The 19184-nt window shown below is 36.6% G+C and overlaps 1 protein-coding gene across 1 annotated transcript in view; it reads right to left on the minus strand.

The window, feature by feature from the left end:
- Positions 1-1089: 1089 nt before the first annotated feature.
- Positions 1090-19184, minus strand: part of epb41l4a (erythrocyte membrane protein band 4.1 like 4A) — a 64000-nt gene continuing 45905 nt past the window's right edge. The window contains exons 13-23 of the mRNA XM_081354658.1: positions 18075-18150; positions 16590-16667; positions 14451-14564; positions 12366-12416; positions 11783-11860; positions 11423-11542; positions 10472-10519; positions 10319-10387; positions 6299-6409; positions 5426-5504; positions 1090-1713 (exon numbers count right to left, since the gene is read on the minus strand). Coding sequence (XP_081210784.1) covers positions 1603-1713; positions 5426-5504; positions 6299-6409; positions 10319-10387; positions 10472-10519; positions 11423-11542; positions 11783-11860; positions 12366-12416; positions 14451-14564; positions 16590-16667; positions 18075-18150 — 935 coding nt within the window. The 3' untranslated portion in view covers positions 1090-1602. The remainder of the gene's footprint in view (positions 1714-5425; positions 5505-6298; positions 6410-10318; positions 10388-10471; positions 10520-11422; positions 11543-11782; positions 11861-12365; positions 12417-14450; positions 14565-16589; positions 16668-18074; positions 18151-19184) is intronic.

Here is a 19184-nt window from a genome sequence, read left to right on the forward strand (position 1 = left end):
CCTAATTCATTTATCACATTGATTTGAATAGGATAATCTTGTACCATATTGATATAAAAATACAAAGAGAAAGAAAATATATTCCATTCTTTGTTATCAACAACATGAAGTGTGTTAAATATCACATTATGTCAGTCAGGGTTTCCCACGCTGGGGTTCGTGAGTTTAATGAAAAGCTATTAAGTAATTAAATGATAAAAATGTTAAATAAAAATAATTGTAAAATAAAAACAATCAAAATAATACACTAAAAATTATTTACAAATATTTGTATTTGTTTACCTGCATGTCACGTGACCATTATCATTTTATTATTATTTATTATTATTATTTTTGACCTATTAACTTGAAATCTCAGGGTCATCTTTAAGTAAATATATTGAATCAAAGAAGTTCAGCTGACAAAATTTGGGGAATCCCTGCATTCCATGTAAATAAGAAATGACATGAACTTGTACATTTTATAGTGTTTGAAAGACAAAAGCCTTCCAAAGACAGTAATACATGGTTAAATGACTCTCTGTGATATTTCACATAATAATGAATGTGTTTGTCAGATATTGATTAGATATACAGTGTTACAATATTGAGAAAACTCTTCTTAAAAGTGAAATGATTTCTGTAAATCCAGTGATCAAATGCTTCTCAGTGGCTGGTCTGTGTGAGCAATTTCACAAACCTGAACATATATAAGCAGTATTAAAAAAAAAAAATATTTTTTAGAAAAGTTTAAAAGTAGTAGTAGGGACAATAATCAATGAATTATGAATAATTTACTGCCAATGTGAGAATAACATGCAATCATGTAATCAACAAAAAAAGACTAACTGTAGTCCGATTACGAGTATTTTAAAACACAATATAATCTAATTACAAGTACTTTTCTTGGAATCTGATTATGTAATCCAGATTACATGTAATCAGTCACTACCCTGCACGGCAAAGAGCCCATATGTCTTGTGCATATATTGTATTTCCCCAATAAAATGATTACCTGTATTACCTGTATCTTAATATCTTTACCAAGCTGTTTGCCTCCCACTACTGGCTGCAGTGTGTTACTACATGCAGGTCAAATAACCCCAGTGTGAATGTAATGCAATGTCTTTATTGACAAGAATTTGAGCTTCCAGTTTAGTTACAGTGATTTTTTTAAACAGAAATGAGTGTCTACATTATTGTGCAAAAACAAAAATAGAAATACAGCAGCAACATTTCCTACAGCAGAGCTGACTCTAAAATCTGAGGACACAACGAACAACATTAATATTAATAATACAAAGCACTGTTTACCACCATTCCCACATGCTGATTTAGCTCACAGACGTTTAATACTGTACGAAAATGTGTTCAAAAGATATTGTTCGCGACAATATCAGACTGAGTCGTGTGAACTATACAACGGTCCACCATCCTTCATTTGATTGTCAGTAGGAAATTAATCTAATTTCACAGGAGACTCTAGACCATGTGAAGAAATATGTTTTACTGTAGAATTAAGCTGATTTATGAAAGATGTTTCATTGAGGGTGTCCGTGAATCTGGATCACTTTAGTGTTTCGTGCTTCCGCTCGTCCCTGACGCGTCGACTGTGAGATCCGCTCACGTTTCTGCTTTGACTCGAGATGTGTGTACGGTCTTCACCACCTTGGCGGTGCTTTTAGTGTCCTGTTCAGAGCTCTCCGAGAGAGTGTCTTTGGAGCCTTTCTTCTTCTGAAAGGAACAAAACAAAAACAGGCACACGTTACAGTGGGAAACATCAGACACTGATTATATGACTGTGTTTTTGAAAGATCAAGTCTCTTCTGCTCACCAAATAATCATTTATTTGATCAAAAATACAGTAAAACAGTAGTATTGTGAAATAATATTACAATTATACGACTTTATTTAATTGCGAGATATAAAGTCACAATTGGATGTTATAAAGTCAAAATTGCGAGATATAAACTTAGAATTGCAACTAAATCAACTCGCAATTCTGACTTTATAACATGCAATTGTGACTTTATATCTCACAATTCTGACTTTATAATTCACAATTCTGACTTCATAACATGCAATTGCAAGTTTATACCTCACAATTCTGACTTTATATCATGCAATTCTGACTATATCTCGCAATTCTGACTATATCATGCAATTGTGAGTTTATATCTCGCAATTCTGACTTTATAACATGCAATTGTGTTTATATCTCGCAATTCTGACTTTATAACATGCAATTCTGACTATATCTCGCAATTCTGACTATATCTCGCAATTCTGACTTTATATCATGCAATTCTGACTATATCTCGCAATTCTGACTTTATATCATGCAATTCTGACTTTATAGCTCACAATTCTGACTTTATATCATGCAATTCTGACTATATCTCGCAATTCTGACTTTATAGCTCACAATTCTGACTTTATATCATGCAATTCTGACTATATCTCGCAATTCTGACTTTATATCATGCAATTCTGACTATATCTCGCAATTCTGACTTTATATCATGCAATTCTGACTATATCTCGCAATTCTGACTTTATATCATGCAATTCTGACTATATCTCGCAATTCTGACTTTATAACATGCAATTCTGACTTTATAGCTCACAATTCTGACTTTATATCATGCAATTCTGACTATATCTCGCAATTCTGACTATATCATGCAATTCTGACTATATCTCGCAATTCTGACTTTATATCATGCAATTCTGACTATATCTCGCAATTCTGACTTTATAACATGCAATTGTGAGTTTATATCTCGCAATTCTGACTATAACATGCAATTCTGACTTTATAGCTCACAATTCTGACTTTATATCATGCAATTCTGACTATATCTCGCAATTCTGACTTTATATCATGCAATTCTGACTATATATCGCAATTCTGACTTTATAACATGCAATTCTGACTTTATAGCTCACAATTCTGACTATATCATGCAATTGCAAGTTTATATCTCGCAATTCTGACTTTATAACTCACAATTCTGACTTCATAACATGCAATTGCAAGTTTATATCTCACAATTCTGACTTTATATCATGCAATTCTGACTATATCTCGCAATTCTGACTATATCATGCAATTGTGAGTTTATATCTCGCAATTCTGACTTTATAACATGCAATTGTGTTTATATCTCGCAATTCTGACTTTATAACATGCAATTCTGACTATATCTCGCAATTCTGACTATATCTCGCAATTCTGACTTTATATCATGCAATTCTGACTATATCTCGCAATTCTGACTTTATATCATGCAATTCTGACTATATCTCGCAATTCTGACTTTATATCATGCAATTGTGAGTTTATATCTCGCAATTCTGACTTTATAACATGCAATTCTGACTTTATAGCTCACAATTCTGACTTTATATCATGCAATTCTGACTATATCTCGCAATTCTGACTTTATATCATGCAATTCTGACTATATCTCGCAATTCTGACTTTATAACATGCAATTGTGAGTTTATATCTCGCAATTCTGACTTTATAACATGCAATTCTGACTTTATAGCTCACAATTCTGACTTTATATCATGCAATTCTGACTATATCTCGCAATTCTGACTTTATATCATGCAATTCTGACTATATCTCGCAATTCTGACTTTATATCATGCAATTCTGACTATATCTCGCAATTCTGACTTTATATCATGCAATTCTGACTATATCTCGCAATTCTGACTTTATAACATGCAATTCTGACTATATCTCGCAATTCTGACTTTATATCATGCAATTCTGACTATATCTCGCAATTCTGACTTTATAACATGCAATTCTGACTATATCTCGCAATTCTGACTTTATATCATGCAATTCTGACTATATCTCGCAATTCTGACTTTATAACATGCAATTGTGAGTTTATATCTCGCAATTCTGACTTTATAACATGCAATTCTGACTTTATAGCTCACAATTCTGACTTTATATCATGCAATTCTGACTATATCTCTCAATTCTGACTTTATATCATGCAATTCTGACTATCTCGCAATTCTGACTTTATATCATGCAATTCTGACTATATCTCGCAATTCTGACTTTATATCATGCAATTCTGACTATATCTCGCAATTCTGACTTTATAACATGCAATTCTGACTTTATAGCTCACAATTCTGACTTTATATCATGCAATTCTGACTATATCTCGCAATTCTGACTTTATATCATGCAATTCTGACTATATCTCGCAATTCTGACTTTATATCATGCAATTCTGACTATATCTCGCAATTCTGACTTTATATCATGCAATTCTGACTATATCTCGCAATTCTGACTTTATAACATGCAATTCTGACTTTATAGCTCACAATTCTGACTATATCATGCAATTGCAAGTTTATATCTCGCAATTCTGACTTTATAACTCACAATTCTGACTTTATAACATGCAATTCTGACTATATCTCGCAATTCTGACTTTATATCATGCAATTCTGACTATATCTCGCAATTCTGACTTTATAACATGCAATTGTGAGTTTATATCTCACAATTCTGACTTTATATCATGCAATTCTGACTTTATAGCTCACAATTCTGACTTTATATCATGCAATTCTGACTATATCTCTCAATTCTGACTTTATATCATGCAATTCTGACTATCTCGCAATTCTGACTTTATAACATGCAATTGTGAGTTTATATCTCGCAATTCTGACTTTATAACATGCAATTCTGACTTTATAGCTCACAATTCTGACTTTATATCATGCAATTCTGACTATATCTCTCAATTCTGACTTTATATCATGCAATTCTGACTATCTCGCAATTCTGACTTTATATCATGCAATTCTGACTATATCTCGCAATTCTGACTTTATATCATGCAATTCTGACTATATCTCGCAATTCTGACTTTATAACATGCAATTCTGACTTTATAGCTCACAATTCTGACTATATCATGCAATTGCAAGTTTATATCTCGCAATTCTGACTTTATAACTCACAATTCTGACTTTATAACATGCAATTGCGAGTTTATATCTTGCAATTCTGGCATATTTTCTCAGAATTGTGTGATATAAACTCGCAATTGCAATTGCATGTTATTATTCTGTGGCGGAAACAAGCTTCCATAGTTTTCTGTTCTAATATATTTTAAAATGTAATTTATTCCTGTGTGATCAAAGCTGAATTTTCAGCATCATTACCCCAGTCTTCAGTGTCACATGACCCTTCAGAAATCATTCAGCTCAATTCAGTTTAAGTTTAGTTGAACTGTAGTGTCAGTGCAATTAATTGTCTTTTAAAACCCAAAGAAACTCATCAGAAATGACAGAATATTATATAGTCTTTGTGACTCTGACTCTAAAGGTTAATATTCACGAGTTAAATAATTAAGGCGGCGTTTGCAGTAATGAAGAAAGGAGGGCGTCTGACCTGCGCAGGGGTCGCGCTGGAGCCGGGCACGTCTGCGGTGCGGGTCACAGGGAGAGGAGGAACCAGATCCGTCCGAGAGCTGCAGGGATCAAGAAGTGGAAAGAGCATTAAAAAGGACCTATTATGCTTTTTCACATGTTCATCTTTCTTTAGTGTGTAATGTTGCTGTTTGATAAAACAGGATTACAATGTAAAAGATTATTATTGTGTACATAAAGATATGGTGAATCCGGCTTGTCCTGTAGATGTTCTGCTTGTGCACTTTAACCTCGCGCACGAGCAGATCCGTTTGCGCTCTGGAGACGCGTTCGGTCTTTCCACTATCAAATTCCGTCATGTAAATAGCGAATCCGCCATGACGCGAGCGCAACTGGCATTTAAAGGGAATGGGAGATGAGACTCTGATTGGTTTAACACATGTAAATCCCAAAACACACCCATTACTCATTATGAGAATAGGGACAACCCTTTTAGACCATGCGCCGGGAGCGCCGACCATTTTTCCCATCGGTAAACTAGCAAAAGTGTATTCGGACACGCCCAAAGTGAACTTGCGCCATGCGCTTTAGACCATGCGCTTAGATCGTTAAAATAGGGCCTATAATGTTTTTCGCCTACTATATAGGGTAAAGTATGCGATTTCGGATGCAGCTGCTGTTTTTTCCACCCTGGATCCCTCAGAGCGTTACTGACAGACTTGGAAGAGAGGAGCTGCAACAATGGAGAATATGAGGAAAATAATGTTTTTTTTTTAACATTTAAGCATGAAAACCTATTCTAGTAGAGCCCAAAACAAAATCAAGAACATGAATAAAATGAAGAACAGTGACAGTGAGTGAGTATGAAAAATCCTTTTGAGCGCTCAGGACTTACTTGACCTCGGAGAGCACAGACCTCTCGCCATCCGAACAGTGGGAGCGCCGAAACTGCCGGAAGCTCCTGGGAGAATGTGAATGGCGGATCTTGATTGGGTCACCTTGTGTCCTGAAACGAGATACATGCAGTGGTTTGCATTTTTGTACCATGGGCCCTAGTCTTTAAAAGCGTAATTTCCGGGTTACTGCACTGGGGATTTTTCCACTCTGACAGACATCATCTTTTTTATTTTTTTATTATTCATGTGCCTCGTAATCTTTAAAGAGAATATCTTCCCCTCTCTCTTGCAGCGACATCTCTTCTCTTCTCTGATGGCGTGTTCACTAGCGAGGGCGGGACAACCTGTCACTCACATGAGATCTGAACCATCCGAAGATGCCCACTTTAACGCTCCAACAAACATTCTTTGCATACATGTTTGCAACCGTGTTATCAAATATAACAATTTGGGGTGTTATTTGTGGAAATATTTGATGTTTCATGATGTTTTTTATTTTATTTTATTTCGAAATAGACAAAGTCCATATATAATCAGTAGAGCCCGACCGATATGGATTTTTTGGCGCCGATGCCGATACCGATAAAAAAAAGCCAGATACCGATATATCGGCCGATATTATTTATGTGTATATTATAATACAGTAGCAATATTATTTATGTGTGTATTATAGTACAGTAAGTTTGGACACACTTTACAATTGGTGTGTACAAACTTTTGATGGGTACTAGAGCCCGACTGATAAAGGACTTTGAAGGCTGATACCGGTACAAATATTTGTTGGTTTTAAAATCCGATATTCCGATATATCGGACGATATATATATATTTTTTTTCAGAAACGCGCAACAAAACATTAACAAATTTCCCTAACATTAGTTATTTGTAGTTATTTATGAGTTTTAACTAAAATAATATGATAATGCATTTTAAAAAGAAACTTGTTTCTTGTATTGTCACAACAGAACAGAGGAACATCAAAATATATTAAAGTTCTGATAAATAAAATGTATAAAAATACAAACTTAAGATTTTTTTTAAGACTAAACGTTTAGTCCTTTGAACAAAAACAACAATTTCACATTCAAATTGACAACAAATTCAAATTCAAATTTTCTTCTGTTGAAAATAAGTTATTTGGATGAATGTGGGTAACCAAACAGTTGATGTACCCCTAGGGCTGGGCGATATGGAGCAAAAAATATATCTCGATATATTTTGCTATATCTCGATATACGATATATATCTCGATATCTTTACAGGAAAAATAACCCCCCAAAAACTACTGCAAAAACAAATATGCCAAATACCACAGTCTTTTTTTATTGAAGTGCAAATAGGTAGGCTGTTCATGTAGGAACAAAGTGCTTCTGCAGCATAAAAAAAAAAAAATCCCTGTATACAAAAATAATAATTTAACTGTAAAATAAAGGAAGAAATAATACATATTGTACTATTTTTAATAAACCTGTATAGAAATATCATTACTAATTTTGGCAAATAAATAAAAAAAATGCCATATATCCCCCAAAAACTGCACAACTGTAGAGTAAAACATTAATTAAAAAAAAAAGTGATAAAAATGCATCTAAAAATTGACATGATTGTTACAAAATAACACTGTCTGGGGCCTCTGGGGAACTCAGAACAACTGCTAGCATAAAGTTTAAGGTAAAAATAACTGCCATTAAATTATAGTATCTGACTACTATGCAATTAGATAAACTGTTCATTCATTACATCACTTTACCTCTGTCTTTATCCACCTTTATCTTCTTCTCTTCTTTTCGGCACTGTATATAGCAGAATAGGTAACTTAGGCTAATGCTAATTTATAATGTGTCATGTAAATTCGGCCATCCGTCACAATCAGGAAACTTTCAACGTGTCTAGAGCTGGCGCGAGCTGCCAGGCCCGTTTCTAGGGGAGCATGTTAAGTGTGAGTGTTAAGCGCCCTCAAACAAAAGCAATGCGGCGAGAGGCGACGCTACACAAAAAAATACCAACAACAACTGATCGCGCGCGCACTGTTTCTGACGCACTTCAAGCACTCGCTGGGCGGGGAAAGATTGATGTGCCTGACCGGACTCGGGGGACTTGAATGAGACAACACGCGAGGGCGGGGGCGAGCACAGCACAGAGAAGGCAAACAAGCAAATTGGCGAAATCAGAATTAAATATAAACAATATATCGATATATACGATATGTCAAAATCCATATCGAGTTTAAAAAATATCTCGATATATCGTAAATATCGAGATATCGCCCACCCCCCAATGACTTCCATAGTATATTTTTCTCCTTTGGAAGTCAATGGGGACCAGCTACTGTTTGGTTACCCACATTCTTCAAACTATTAATATTAGAAAAATATTAGAAGGAAATTAATACAGTTGGAACAACATTAGAGTGCCTGTAAATAATGAGATCATTTTTATTATTGGGTGAACTATCCCTTTAAGGACAAGCGGCAATGTGTTTACAATTGATACTGTCTGTTAAAGAGCTGAGCACGACACGTCTAATGTACACGCATTTGACAAGCGGACAACCGACATTGTTTATGTAAATCTTGTGTGTATTTAACAGTATTAGCACAATAATACTCGAAAGATAACTTGTAGAAAGGCGCTGGTAGAAAGGCTTTTAGTGCATGTGAGCTTCACATGTACGCGCTGAGAAACGCACACGTTAGAACAGCGCATCAGTATTTAAAATTAAATGTTTAACCGACAAAGCATTAAAGCACATGCACATTATGAACTTTTGTGAACTGCAGTGTTAACATTTTATGTGAATATAGCCTACGTCGCGTTGTTCCGCTTCACTCTCGGCTTATTTAACCGCAGCAAAACTGGACATGAGTCACGAAATTTGTCATCCTTATTTGAGTTAAGAGAACTGATAGGGATGTTCTTTTAATTGTTATTCAAGCAATGTATGTCTCGTGAGTCGTGACCAACTCACCATGAACACACTTCACCGCTGATCTCACTCGCGGTTCTCTCTGCCCGACTCGGGCTGGATCAGCAGGTTGCTGAATGTGTGGCACGTTATACACGAGTGTTGCCAACAGGGACGGTGTAGAGTGCCCTCTGGTGGACAAACTATACAACGGCAACCCTCATAACATGGTTGAAGGGTGTTTTGTCCGTTTTTATTTTATTTTTGAAATATTAATTTATCGGCCGTTATAAATGCCGATACCGATAGTTTTGAAAATGCCTAATATCGGCCGATAATATCGGCCTGCCGATATATCGGTCGGGCTCTAATAATCAGTCCATATATAATGATAGTTTCCCATTCGCTCTTGAATGGTTTCACACATATACTGCAACTAAATTATTTTTAATATTTTAAAATTATTTAATTTAACATTGATTCTAGAAAAGTCATTCTTTCATCTTAATTAAATCACAATAAAATAAAATAAATGAACTTTTCATCGCAAAGCGGAATGGAGCATCTGAAGTCAAAAGACAAGTTTCACAGCGGTTTAATTAAGTAATATATTAATGTGATGCGGTATAAATGTATTTACACAGGAATTACATTTGCAGGATTTTTTTTTCTTTTTCACCAAGGCAAAAAAAGTCTGTATATCCTAATCCTTGGTTAACAAACATTGTGAGCTCATTGTTTCTGCCTTAAATTAATACATTGTTTAAATTAATACATTATTAGCCGACTGTGTGATTTGTATATGTACATTTTTGAAATCCATAACTTGGACACAGTCACCTCTGATAACAGATCACTCTAAATTGTAATGTAGACGCATGCATTTTCTGTAAAGCTGCTTTTCACAATATGTATTATGAAAAGCGCTATACAAATAAAAGTGAATTTAATTTAATTTTTAACGGCTACATTCAAAGTTTTTTCGGATATGGTAAATAGTTTACGTGGTAACATCTAAATGAACTTGTTTCATGCAAGTAAAAAAATTTTTATCTGACAATATCAACCTGACAATTGTAGGTTAGCACGTCATAGGACAGTTTGATTTGACTCACTCCACTTTCTTGTACGGAATTTCCTTCAGTTGCTCCTCAGAGAGACCGGAAGGATCGATCAGGTCCTTCCTGTTCACAAACATAAAATGATCATCACCGAAGATTGATTTATTAATAACACTAATAATGTGATGAGAGTGACGTTAAACTCACTGGATGTGTTTCCAGAGCTGCTCTTTAGCTTGAACGTCAGGGCTTCGTCTACGTCAAGAGAAAGTTCAAAGACTGGCATAAGACGTAGATCATATCATAGATTTATAATTATTCAACCCTATAAATCTACTGTATCATAATTGATATGTACAAATCGAAGGCCTCTGAATAACCAACATGATCAAAACTTTGCTGAAAAAACTGTTGCACACAATCTACTTGCCTTTAGAAAGTTTAGACTTTTTTTAGCCACTAAAAGCCTTGTAAAAATGTCCATCTTCAGGTCTTTTTGCTGTGAAATCTTTATTGATTTTAAAAAGTAGATGTAAGAATAACTTTTATATTGCTAGTAATATTTCAATATGGACACCTACTGGACTGAAGCAACTGAACTTGACTTAATTATCCATTCATCATTTTATAGAAAAATCATGTGAGTATAAAATATGATCCATCAGTTCCATTGAATATATAACAGTTGCACTGCATTACATTATATGCTTTGAAAATACAGAGCTTTGATCATAAAACTGAGCATTTAAATATCATCTTACCAAGACATATGATTGAAAGTGAAAATATATGATTGAGACATATGATTGAGAGTGAAAATATACGTAGATATGTATAGACATTTTATTTAAGTAATCAGCTATACTGTTATAAAGATTGCATTGATTTACAATACAAGCTATCAGAATATCTTACTTTTTTAGCCATATACACATCAGCAACTGCATATTCTTACTCAGTTTGGACTTCTGAATAAAAATAGAGGATTTTTTTCCTCCATATTCTCACTATATCATACTATATTAAAGGCTGATGTATCAAATATGATAGTCGACGAATAAAACATATGGATTTTTTTTTTTTTTTTTGTCTAAAGGTTCAATAGCCTTTCCATAGAAACTAAATGATCAGTAACAGGGTTAATAATTTCACGCTTACGATCGTGAGCGGTGCCGTGAGCGGCGATGGTTGGGATCGTTTGGTGTTTTTTCTTTCTGTCTGCGCAGCACAACCTCCCACTGCGGACCAGAATCCACCATCTCGTTCTCCTGACGGGACCTGCAGCGCACACACACATTTATTACAGAGATTTACTAGTGAATGCACTGAGACTGTCATTCAAATTCATGCTTTCTTTCAGTTTCAGACAGAAAAGATGCCCTGCTTTTCCCAAAGACTTTCCCAATTTCCATTAAAACCATAAACTGCATAATTTATACTGTGCATATATTTGACGAGAGCATCAGGACAGCAGCCCTCTGAATTTCACCGTCCCGAAAGCTCAGCGGATTCACTCACCGGTTTCTTTTTTTACGATGTTCCCTGTTGGAATTCTCGGATTCGCTGCCGCTGCTGGTGTTGCCACGGGAACGGGATCTAAAGGGGCAAATCAGAGGGGTCAAAAGGTGACAGGACAGAACGAAAGAGGGACACACATTCCTGGATCATTCTAGAATGTTTATCAACATCAGTTTTGCAAAAACAAAATGAAACAAAAAATCATAATACAAGATTAAAAATGGCATCTGAGCTCCAAATGAGATGTTTTTAAAAATAATTGAGTATGACCCCTTCTTTATAAAATAAAAAAATTACACATCTCCATCTACATGCATGGTCATTTATTAAATATTTGGGTGAATCTGATGTGCTTTCATCTCCCAAAAACTGTGATTCACACTCAGCTGTTTAACATGATTCATTCTGCATTTTGCCTCAAAATTCAGTAAATAAATACATAAAATAAAACAGCCAGTGACAAACTTATATATCAGAAAAACAACGAGCCGTGAGACACCAAACACTGTTTGTTTCCTTTTTGCAATATTATATTAGTTGTGAATCAGCTGAAAAGTAAAGGAGCGAGTGAATAGAAGTGAACCTCCTCCTGTGTTGCTTGTTGGCCTGTGGGTCGTCAGTGGTTTGACCTCTCCTGGAGAAACAACACAAGGAAGGGCGTTTAAAGAGAAACACTGACCGTTTTATCATCTCTGACAGACAGACAGACACAAACGCCTGCGATGCTTGGAGGATTTATCAGTATTTATTTATCCTCAGCCATTGTTTCATCAGTTCCTCACGTGCGAAACTAAGAACTCAGACCTACTACTCTTAAAAATAAAGGTTCCGAAAGGGCGTTTTAGAATTTTTGGTTCCCAAAAGAACTTTTATTTGTGTGAAGAACATTTTAAAGGTAAAGAACCTTTAAAAAAATGGAAAGATTCCATGGAATGTTCTTCATGGAACCATCAATGCCAATAAAAAACCTTTATGTTTGAGAGTGTAGAGTAACTTTCAGCTCCTTTACTTCCAGACAATGAGACTTTAGCTGAAAAAGAATCATTCTAGAAATGTCAAATCATGTTTACATGATGCCATTTGTAACATATTCAGGGTGTTATCAATTATTAAACGGACTAAAGGAATTATTCAGATGCGACTCCTTGTGTTTAGCTTCGTAGTACAAAGGACGTTTGCTCCATTTTATTTCCACTAGAGGGAGCAAATGCATCTGGATTCAGAGAAGACTCTCTTTCCAAGAGAGGACGGATCCAATGTTAGCTTAACTTTCTGTCTCCTGAGATACCTTCATCTGATATCCCACAATCCTGTGTTTTCTATTCTGTGACAGTTGAGCTAAAAAGTAAAGATGGCATCTGAAAGTTGTGTGTAAATGGACATTTTCCACTTCTGATGTGATCTCTAGCGAGAAAATACTATTGTAGAAATTAAATTATTTGCTTAGTTTTCAACAAATGTTGTGTTCTAATGTGCTGCAGGTCATTAAACCATTCTGAAATCTGTCCGTTTCGTGAGGAACCTTCGTGTGAAAACGCTGCCTGTGAAGTTACTGTGTGATAAGGCATCGGACACAGCCTCGGTGTTGATGTTCAAAAGACTCCTCGAACTGCATTAAGACTCAAGGGCTGTGTCCGGAATCGCTCCTATACCCGTAAATAGGGCACTATTTGAGAGGACAACCATTTGTAGTAGTGTATGAAACCATAGTGGACGTTATCGAGTGCACTCTTTAAATCCCATAATGCACCACAATAACGAGTGTACGTTCAACGGCTAAAGAATACCCATAATGCACTGTGAGTGTTGCGTGGCGAATGAATTCCCACGTCTACCCAGAAGATACATTTTCCAAACCGCTGGTCCAATGTGGGTACAGCGTAATATCACATAGGTATAACTTACTTTTTATTGCTTATTAATTGTGACCCTGGATCACAAAAGCACACGGGTATATTTGTGGCAATAGCCAACAATACATTGTATGGGTCAAAATGATCGATCTGTCTTTTATGCCAAAAATCATTAGGTTATTAAGTAAAGATCATGTTCCATGAAGATATTTTGTAAATTTCCTACTGTAAATATATAAAACATGTATTTTTGTGAGTGAATGCAGCACAATCGCGAACATAAATGGACAACTTTAAAGGTGATTTTCTCAATGTTTTGATTTTTTTGCACCCTCAGATTCCAGATTTTCAAATAGTTGTATCTCGGCCAAATATTGTCCTATCCTAGCAAACCAATCCTAACTTACATGAATGGAAAGCTTATTTATTCAGCTTTCAGATGATGTATAAATCTCAATTTTAAAAAATTGACCCATGTGACTGGTTTTGTGGTCCAGGGTCACAATTAAAGTTTATAGATGCTAGTTTCCAGTTTCCATTACTACTGGAGTTGTCAGTTTGCTAAGTTTCAAGTGATTATTAAACAGCACAAACCACGCAAAAGCGGCAGCCCTTCCGGCGACTCAGTGTCCGAATTCACTCACTGGCTTTCATTCACTCCTTCAAGTGGACTATATTAGTGGAGTAATGTAGGGATTAGTGAATGAGGGTATCGGGGGTGATTTCGGACACAGCTCATGTCATAAATGAGTCTTAATGCAGAAAGGAAATGCATGTGAACACAATGGTGCACCCTTGAGCACATGAGCGCACACCTGCGGCGGGCCGAGTGGGACGTCTCGTTCTCGCTGCCCCCTGAGGGTGAACGTCTGTGAGCTTTTGGGAATTTGGGAGATTTGTTCCGCTCACTGGCCGAGTTGTACAGTCCGCTGAGGAAAAACAAAGACAGGACAGATTAGAGAGGACAAGAATGCACAGAAAACAGAAGCAAAGACTACAGTGGCATTAGTTTGTTTATGTGAGGGTGGAATACCATCAAATATCACAGTTCATGAATATCAATCAGTGTTATTCATGGTTATCATCGTTTACTAAAACTATTAAAAACATTTCTGTTCATTAAAATATAGCTGAAATAAAATAAAATATAAATATTAGTGGAAAAACTTGAAAATTAGAAATGTTGCTTTGGCAATAAACTGAAAGAAGTTTGTGTTGAAGCACTAAAATTATTAACTGGAAACTAAACCTAAAACTGAAATAAAACTAAATGAACCTAAATAGCAATATTTAAAAAAAAATATATATAATAAAATTACATAAGCACATAACGAATTATTAACAAACAAAAACAACAAAATTAACATGAAAACTAAAATTATAAAAATAAAAGGCAATATTAATACAACTATAATAAAACTAAAATAACACAGTTACTGTTAACTAAAACTATTTAAAAAATGTTTTCTGTAACTGAAAAAAAATTGGATTGGAATAAAATAAAATATAAATATTAGATGAAAAACTTAGAAATGTTGCCTTGGCAAATAAATTAAATATTTAAACTTAAAAATTAAAACTTAAAGCAGAATAAAAATTTATAATATCCTCACCAAAATATCCTAAAGTCTAATATGAATATAAGAGTACCATGGTAAATAAACCTGATATATTGTTAAAGGGCACCTATTATGCAAAATTCACTTTTACATGGTGTTTGAACATAAATGTGTGTTGGCAGTGTGTGAGCAAAACCACCCTAGAATGATAAAAATCCACCCAGTAGTTTTTTTACTATCTCAATAAATCATAAGCACTGTCTCAGAACACCCTGTTCTAGATTTTCCTCACTGTGACGTAGAAAAGCGCTAAGCCCCACCGACGTGATTTGATTGACATCTGGTTTTGGCATAGACCCCGCCCTCGGTGATCTGCATCCTCGATTGTTTCAACGACAGCCGGTAATGTCTCCTAAGAAGTGTAGGTGTTCTGTTGTGGGATGTAAGAATGGACATACTAGTCTTCACTGACATTAGAGCCACTGAAAACGCAGCGGATGGATTTTATTTATGAAGAAAAGGCATCACTTAAACTTCCTAAATACGAGATTCATTTTCTGACTGACTGTTTAGTGAACGAGGGTCAAAGTTAATCCTCAAGTGTGGATCGTTGCCTACTGTTCGCGATCCAACGTCACCTCCAGAAGTAAGTGTATTTTATGATTTATGAGCAAATAGTCATTTCAATCGATGTCAGCCAGTTCAACAACAAATGCGTCTAAAGCTATTTATTGTCGTCGTCATAGGATGTCTCAACAAACAACGTCAGACAGTTTTATGTCATGTAGGCATTTTTTTGTAGCATTTACAAATGTAAATAAATTAAGGTCTGCTCTATCTCCATAGACAGTAGGCTATATAAACGTCTATCTCCCTCCCCTTAAGAAATAAATAAATAAATCGTTCGTACTTAACAAACGTTATCACAGTAGTGTGTGTGTGTGTGTGTGTGTGTGTGTAGTTTCAAAAAATTGCGCGAACGTTATCACAGTTCGTGTGTGTGTGTGTGTGTGTTGCACATCCATAATGGCAAAGGGGACGCGATTAAAACTTTGTAAGTACATAAATGTATCAAATAACCATTCCGAGACGTTTAGTCCATTCTCATTCGTGCTTATTCTGTGCCGGAGTCTCTTCATCATCTGGGTCCAGCAGCAGGGCGGGGATATGCAGCTCATTTACATTTAAAGTGGTAGACGCCAAAACGGCTCTTTTTAAAACAGGCCCCAAAAATGACATTTTCAAATGGTTATAATAAATTAACTGTGGGGTATTTTGTGCTGAAACTTCACAAATGCATTCTGGGGACACCCAAGACCAATATTACATCTTCTAAAAAGGGGCATAATAGGTGCCCTTTAACTTCTGAACACATAATCATGATCAGGACTGTACCTCTGTGGGGCGTCTTCCTCCCATGGTGCACTGGGCTTGTTCTGCTGGTCTGAAGTGCTGTCTGTCTTTGCATTGGGACTTTGGGAAAATACAATGAAACACGATGCTGAATGTTGACGTGATAGTTTGCAAAAAGCATGTTTGACTATTTCACAGAATCCTGTTCTCTAAAAAACACTCTAAAATGAGATCTTAGGCCCTGTTTTACACTTGGTATTGAGATGTTTTGTTCGATCGGATCACAAGTAGACGAGGGAGACACATTCCCGTTTACACCTGGTGTTTTAATCCGTCTCTTCTGTCCACTTTCAAACACTTCTGTTCTGATTTCTTCGAGGGGAGGGTAAATGTATGGGGTTTTTCAGATCTTTCGATCTAATGGACAAAATAAGCTCACGCAATTTACATATGAACCCGCCTGGAGACGACAGAAAACATCAGCTTTAGTTTCTGCTCTGAGCCGCGAGATCAGCCGAACGCTGTGAGTGTGTGTTAGAAATCAGGAATGGTGAGAGAACATTGTGTTTGGTACGTTTCTCATCTTCAAACCAAACTTGGGTCCGATAAAGTTTAAATCCCGTCTGACTAGCGCTCTTCCCATAATGTTCACTCATTCGGTCAGTAGACGGAGAGAAGACGACCTTTAGTGGCTGTTTGAACACATTCGACCACATGAGCGTTTACACTACGAAAGCAATCCAGTCTAATGTGTTTTCCACTCCCTCTGGATGTGGCAGAAAGTGGACGAGCTTAAAGCGTTTTAGACCCCGTTTACACCCGTATTTAGAGTCGTCCACTTGTGATCCGATCGACCAAAACATCTTAATACCAGGTGGAAACAGGGCCTTAGAAGCAGGAAATTCAGCACAGCATCTATTGATATCATTGATGCGGCCGCATCGGTGGCACAGATCGGCTTTGACCCACAAACATGTTATCAAGAAAAAAGCACCTGGATTCGGATATTCTCAAATTGGTTTCAGGCCTCATTCAAATGAGGAAATAAATCTGATATGAATCGGATACGTGTATTTGCGTCTGCCATGTAAGCGGACAGATCGGATATTCCCATCAATGCGACTCGTTTGGTGCCGGTGGACACCAATCGCGATCACATGACTTTTTAATGGTGCAATGGAGGCTCAACCCAATGTTTTGCTGACCTTTAAAGCAAAAGCTTGTATTATCATTTCATCTGCGCTGTTTTTACTTCCTTTTTGGCCTAAGCTTTTCCGGGTCAGTACATCTACTTGCCTTGTTTCGGCAAGTGTATAGTGAATGTAAATATCAGATATGGGTCACTTTTAATAGATGTAAGCTGGTCATCAAAAAAATCTAAATTGGGCATCAAGACCTGCAGTGTAAATGCGGCCTATGAGAAACAATTGAGACCTCATTTCAGAGTGTTTTGAGGAAGAAAGTCATTGTTTGCCGTTTAAGAACAATAAAACAGTCTCTAGTTGGCTGAATGAAGGAGTTTAATACCTCTTGACTGGTGTAAGTGCAGTAGTTTTGGAGTGGCTCTCGCTCTTTGTGACCGTCTGGCCTCCGTTGGTCCGTCCTAAAGCACATATTTCCGAAACATGAGTGCTATTGTGGCCAGAGACATCAATCTGATGTTAGCGTCTCCGTCCAGTTAACCAGAACAACCCCTAATCACACTGGCTGAGTCCATCTGTATCCGCCTCTCACGGCTTTCCTCTGTTGTGTCAAGAGATTGCCGTCTGAAGGCCGTTTGAACAGAACAATGGAGCTGCGTTTGAGCTCATGCGTGGAGGTCAGGTGCGACTCGCTTCACACACACACATTCCTGTCTCAGCCGAGCAGCAACAGTGTTGATCTCAATCACATGCCTGTGGAGCGCTGAAGTGAAGGTGGTTTTACCAGCTCAGGTGGAACCAAACTGACCGATCGCACACCTGAGCTGCAGGTCATGTGACACTCAGGGTTTCTTTTAAGGTTTCGTTGTACGAGTCCAAACAGTTGTCAATGTCCAACAACATGACTGTATTATACAATTGTGAATGGAGATATTCACTGCAATCCTGCCATGAGGAGGTGTTGCTATACAGTTTCCAGGCTGTTCTGTGTGGTTGCCAGGTAGTTGTTAGGGTGTTCTGTGTGGTTGCTAGGGTGTTCTGTGTGGTTGCCATGTAGTTGCTAGCGTGTTCTGTGTGGTTTCTAAGTAGTTGCTAGTGTGTTTTGTATGGCTGTTAGGTAGTTGCTAGTGTTATGTACTGTTGCTACGCAGCTGCTAGGGTATTCTGTGTGGTTGTTAGGGTGTTCTGTGTGGTTAATAGATAGTTGCTAGAGTATTCTGTGTGGTTGTTAGGGTGTTCTGTGCAGTTAATAGATAGTTGCTAGGGTATGCTGTGTGGTTGTCACGTAGTTGCTAGGGTGTTCTGTGGGGTTGTTACATAGCTACTAGGATATCCTGTGTGGTTGCTAGGGTGTTATGTGTGGTTGCCAGGTAGTTGCTAGGGTGTTCTGTGTGGTAGCTAAGTAGTTTCTAGTGTGTTTTGTATGGTTATAGGTACTTGCTAGGGTTTTGTACTGTTGCTAAGTAGATGCTAAGGTATTCTCTGTGGTTGCTAG

This window comes from Scardinius erythrophthalmus (genome assembly GCF_964197995.2).
Source record: "Scardinius erythrophthalmus genome assembly, chromosome: 23".
Taxonomy (NCBI): domain Eukaryota; kingdom Metazoa; phylum Chordata; class Actinopteri; order Cypriniformes; family Leuciscidae; genus Scardinius; species Scardinius erythrophthalmus.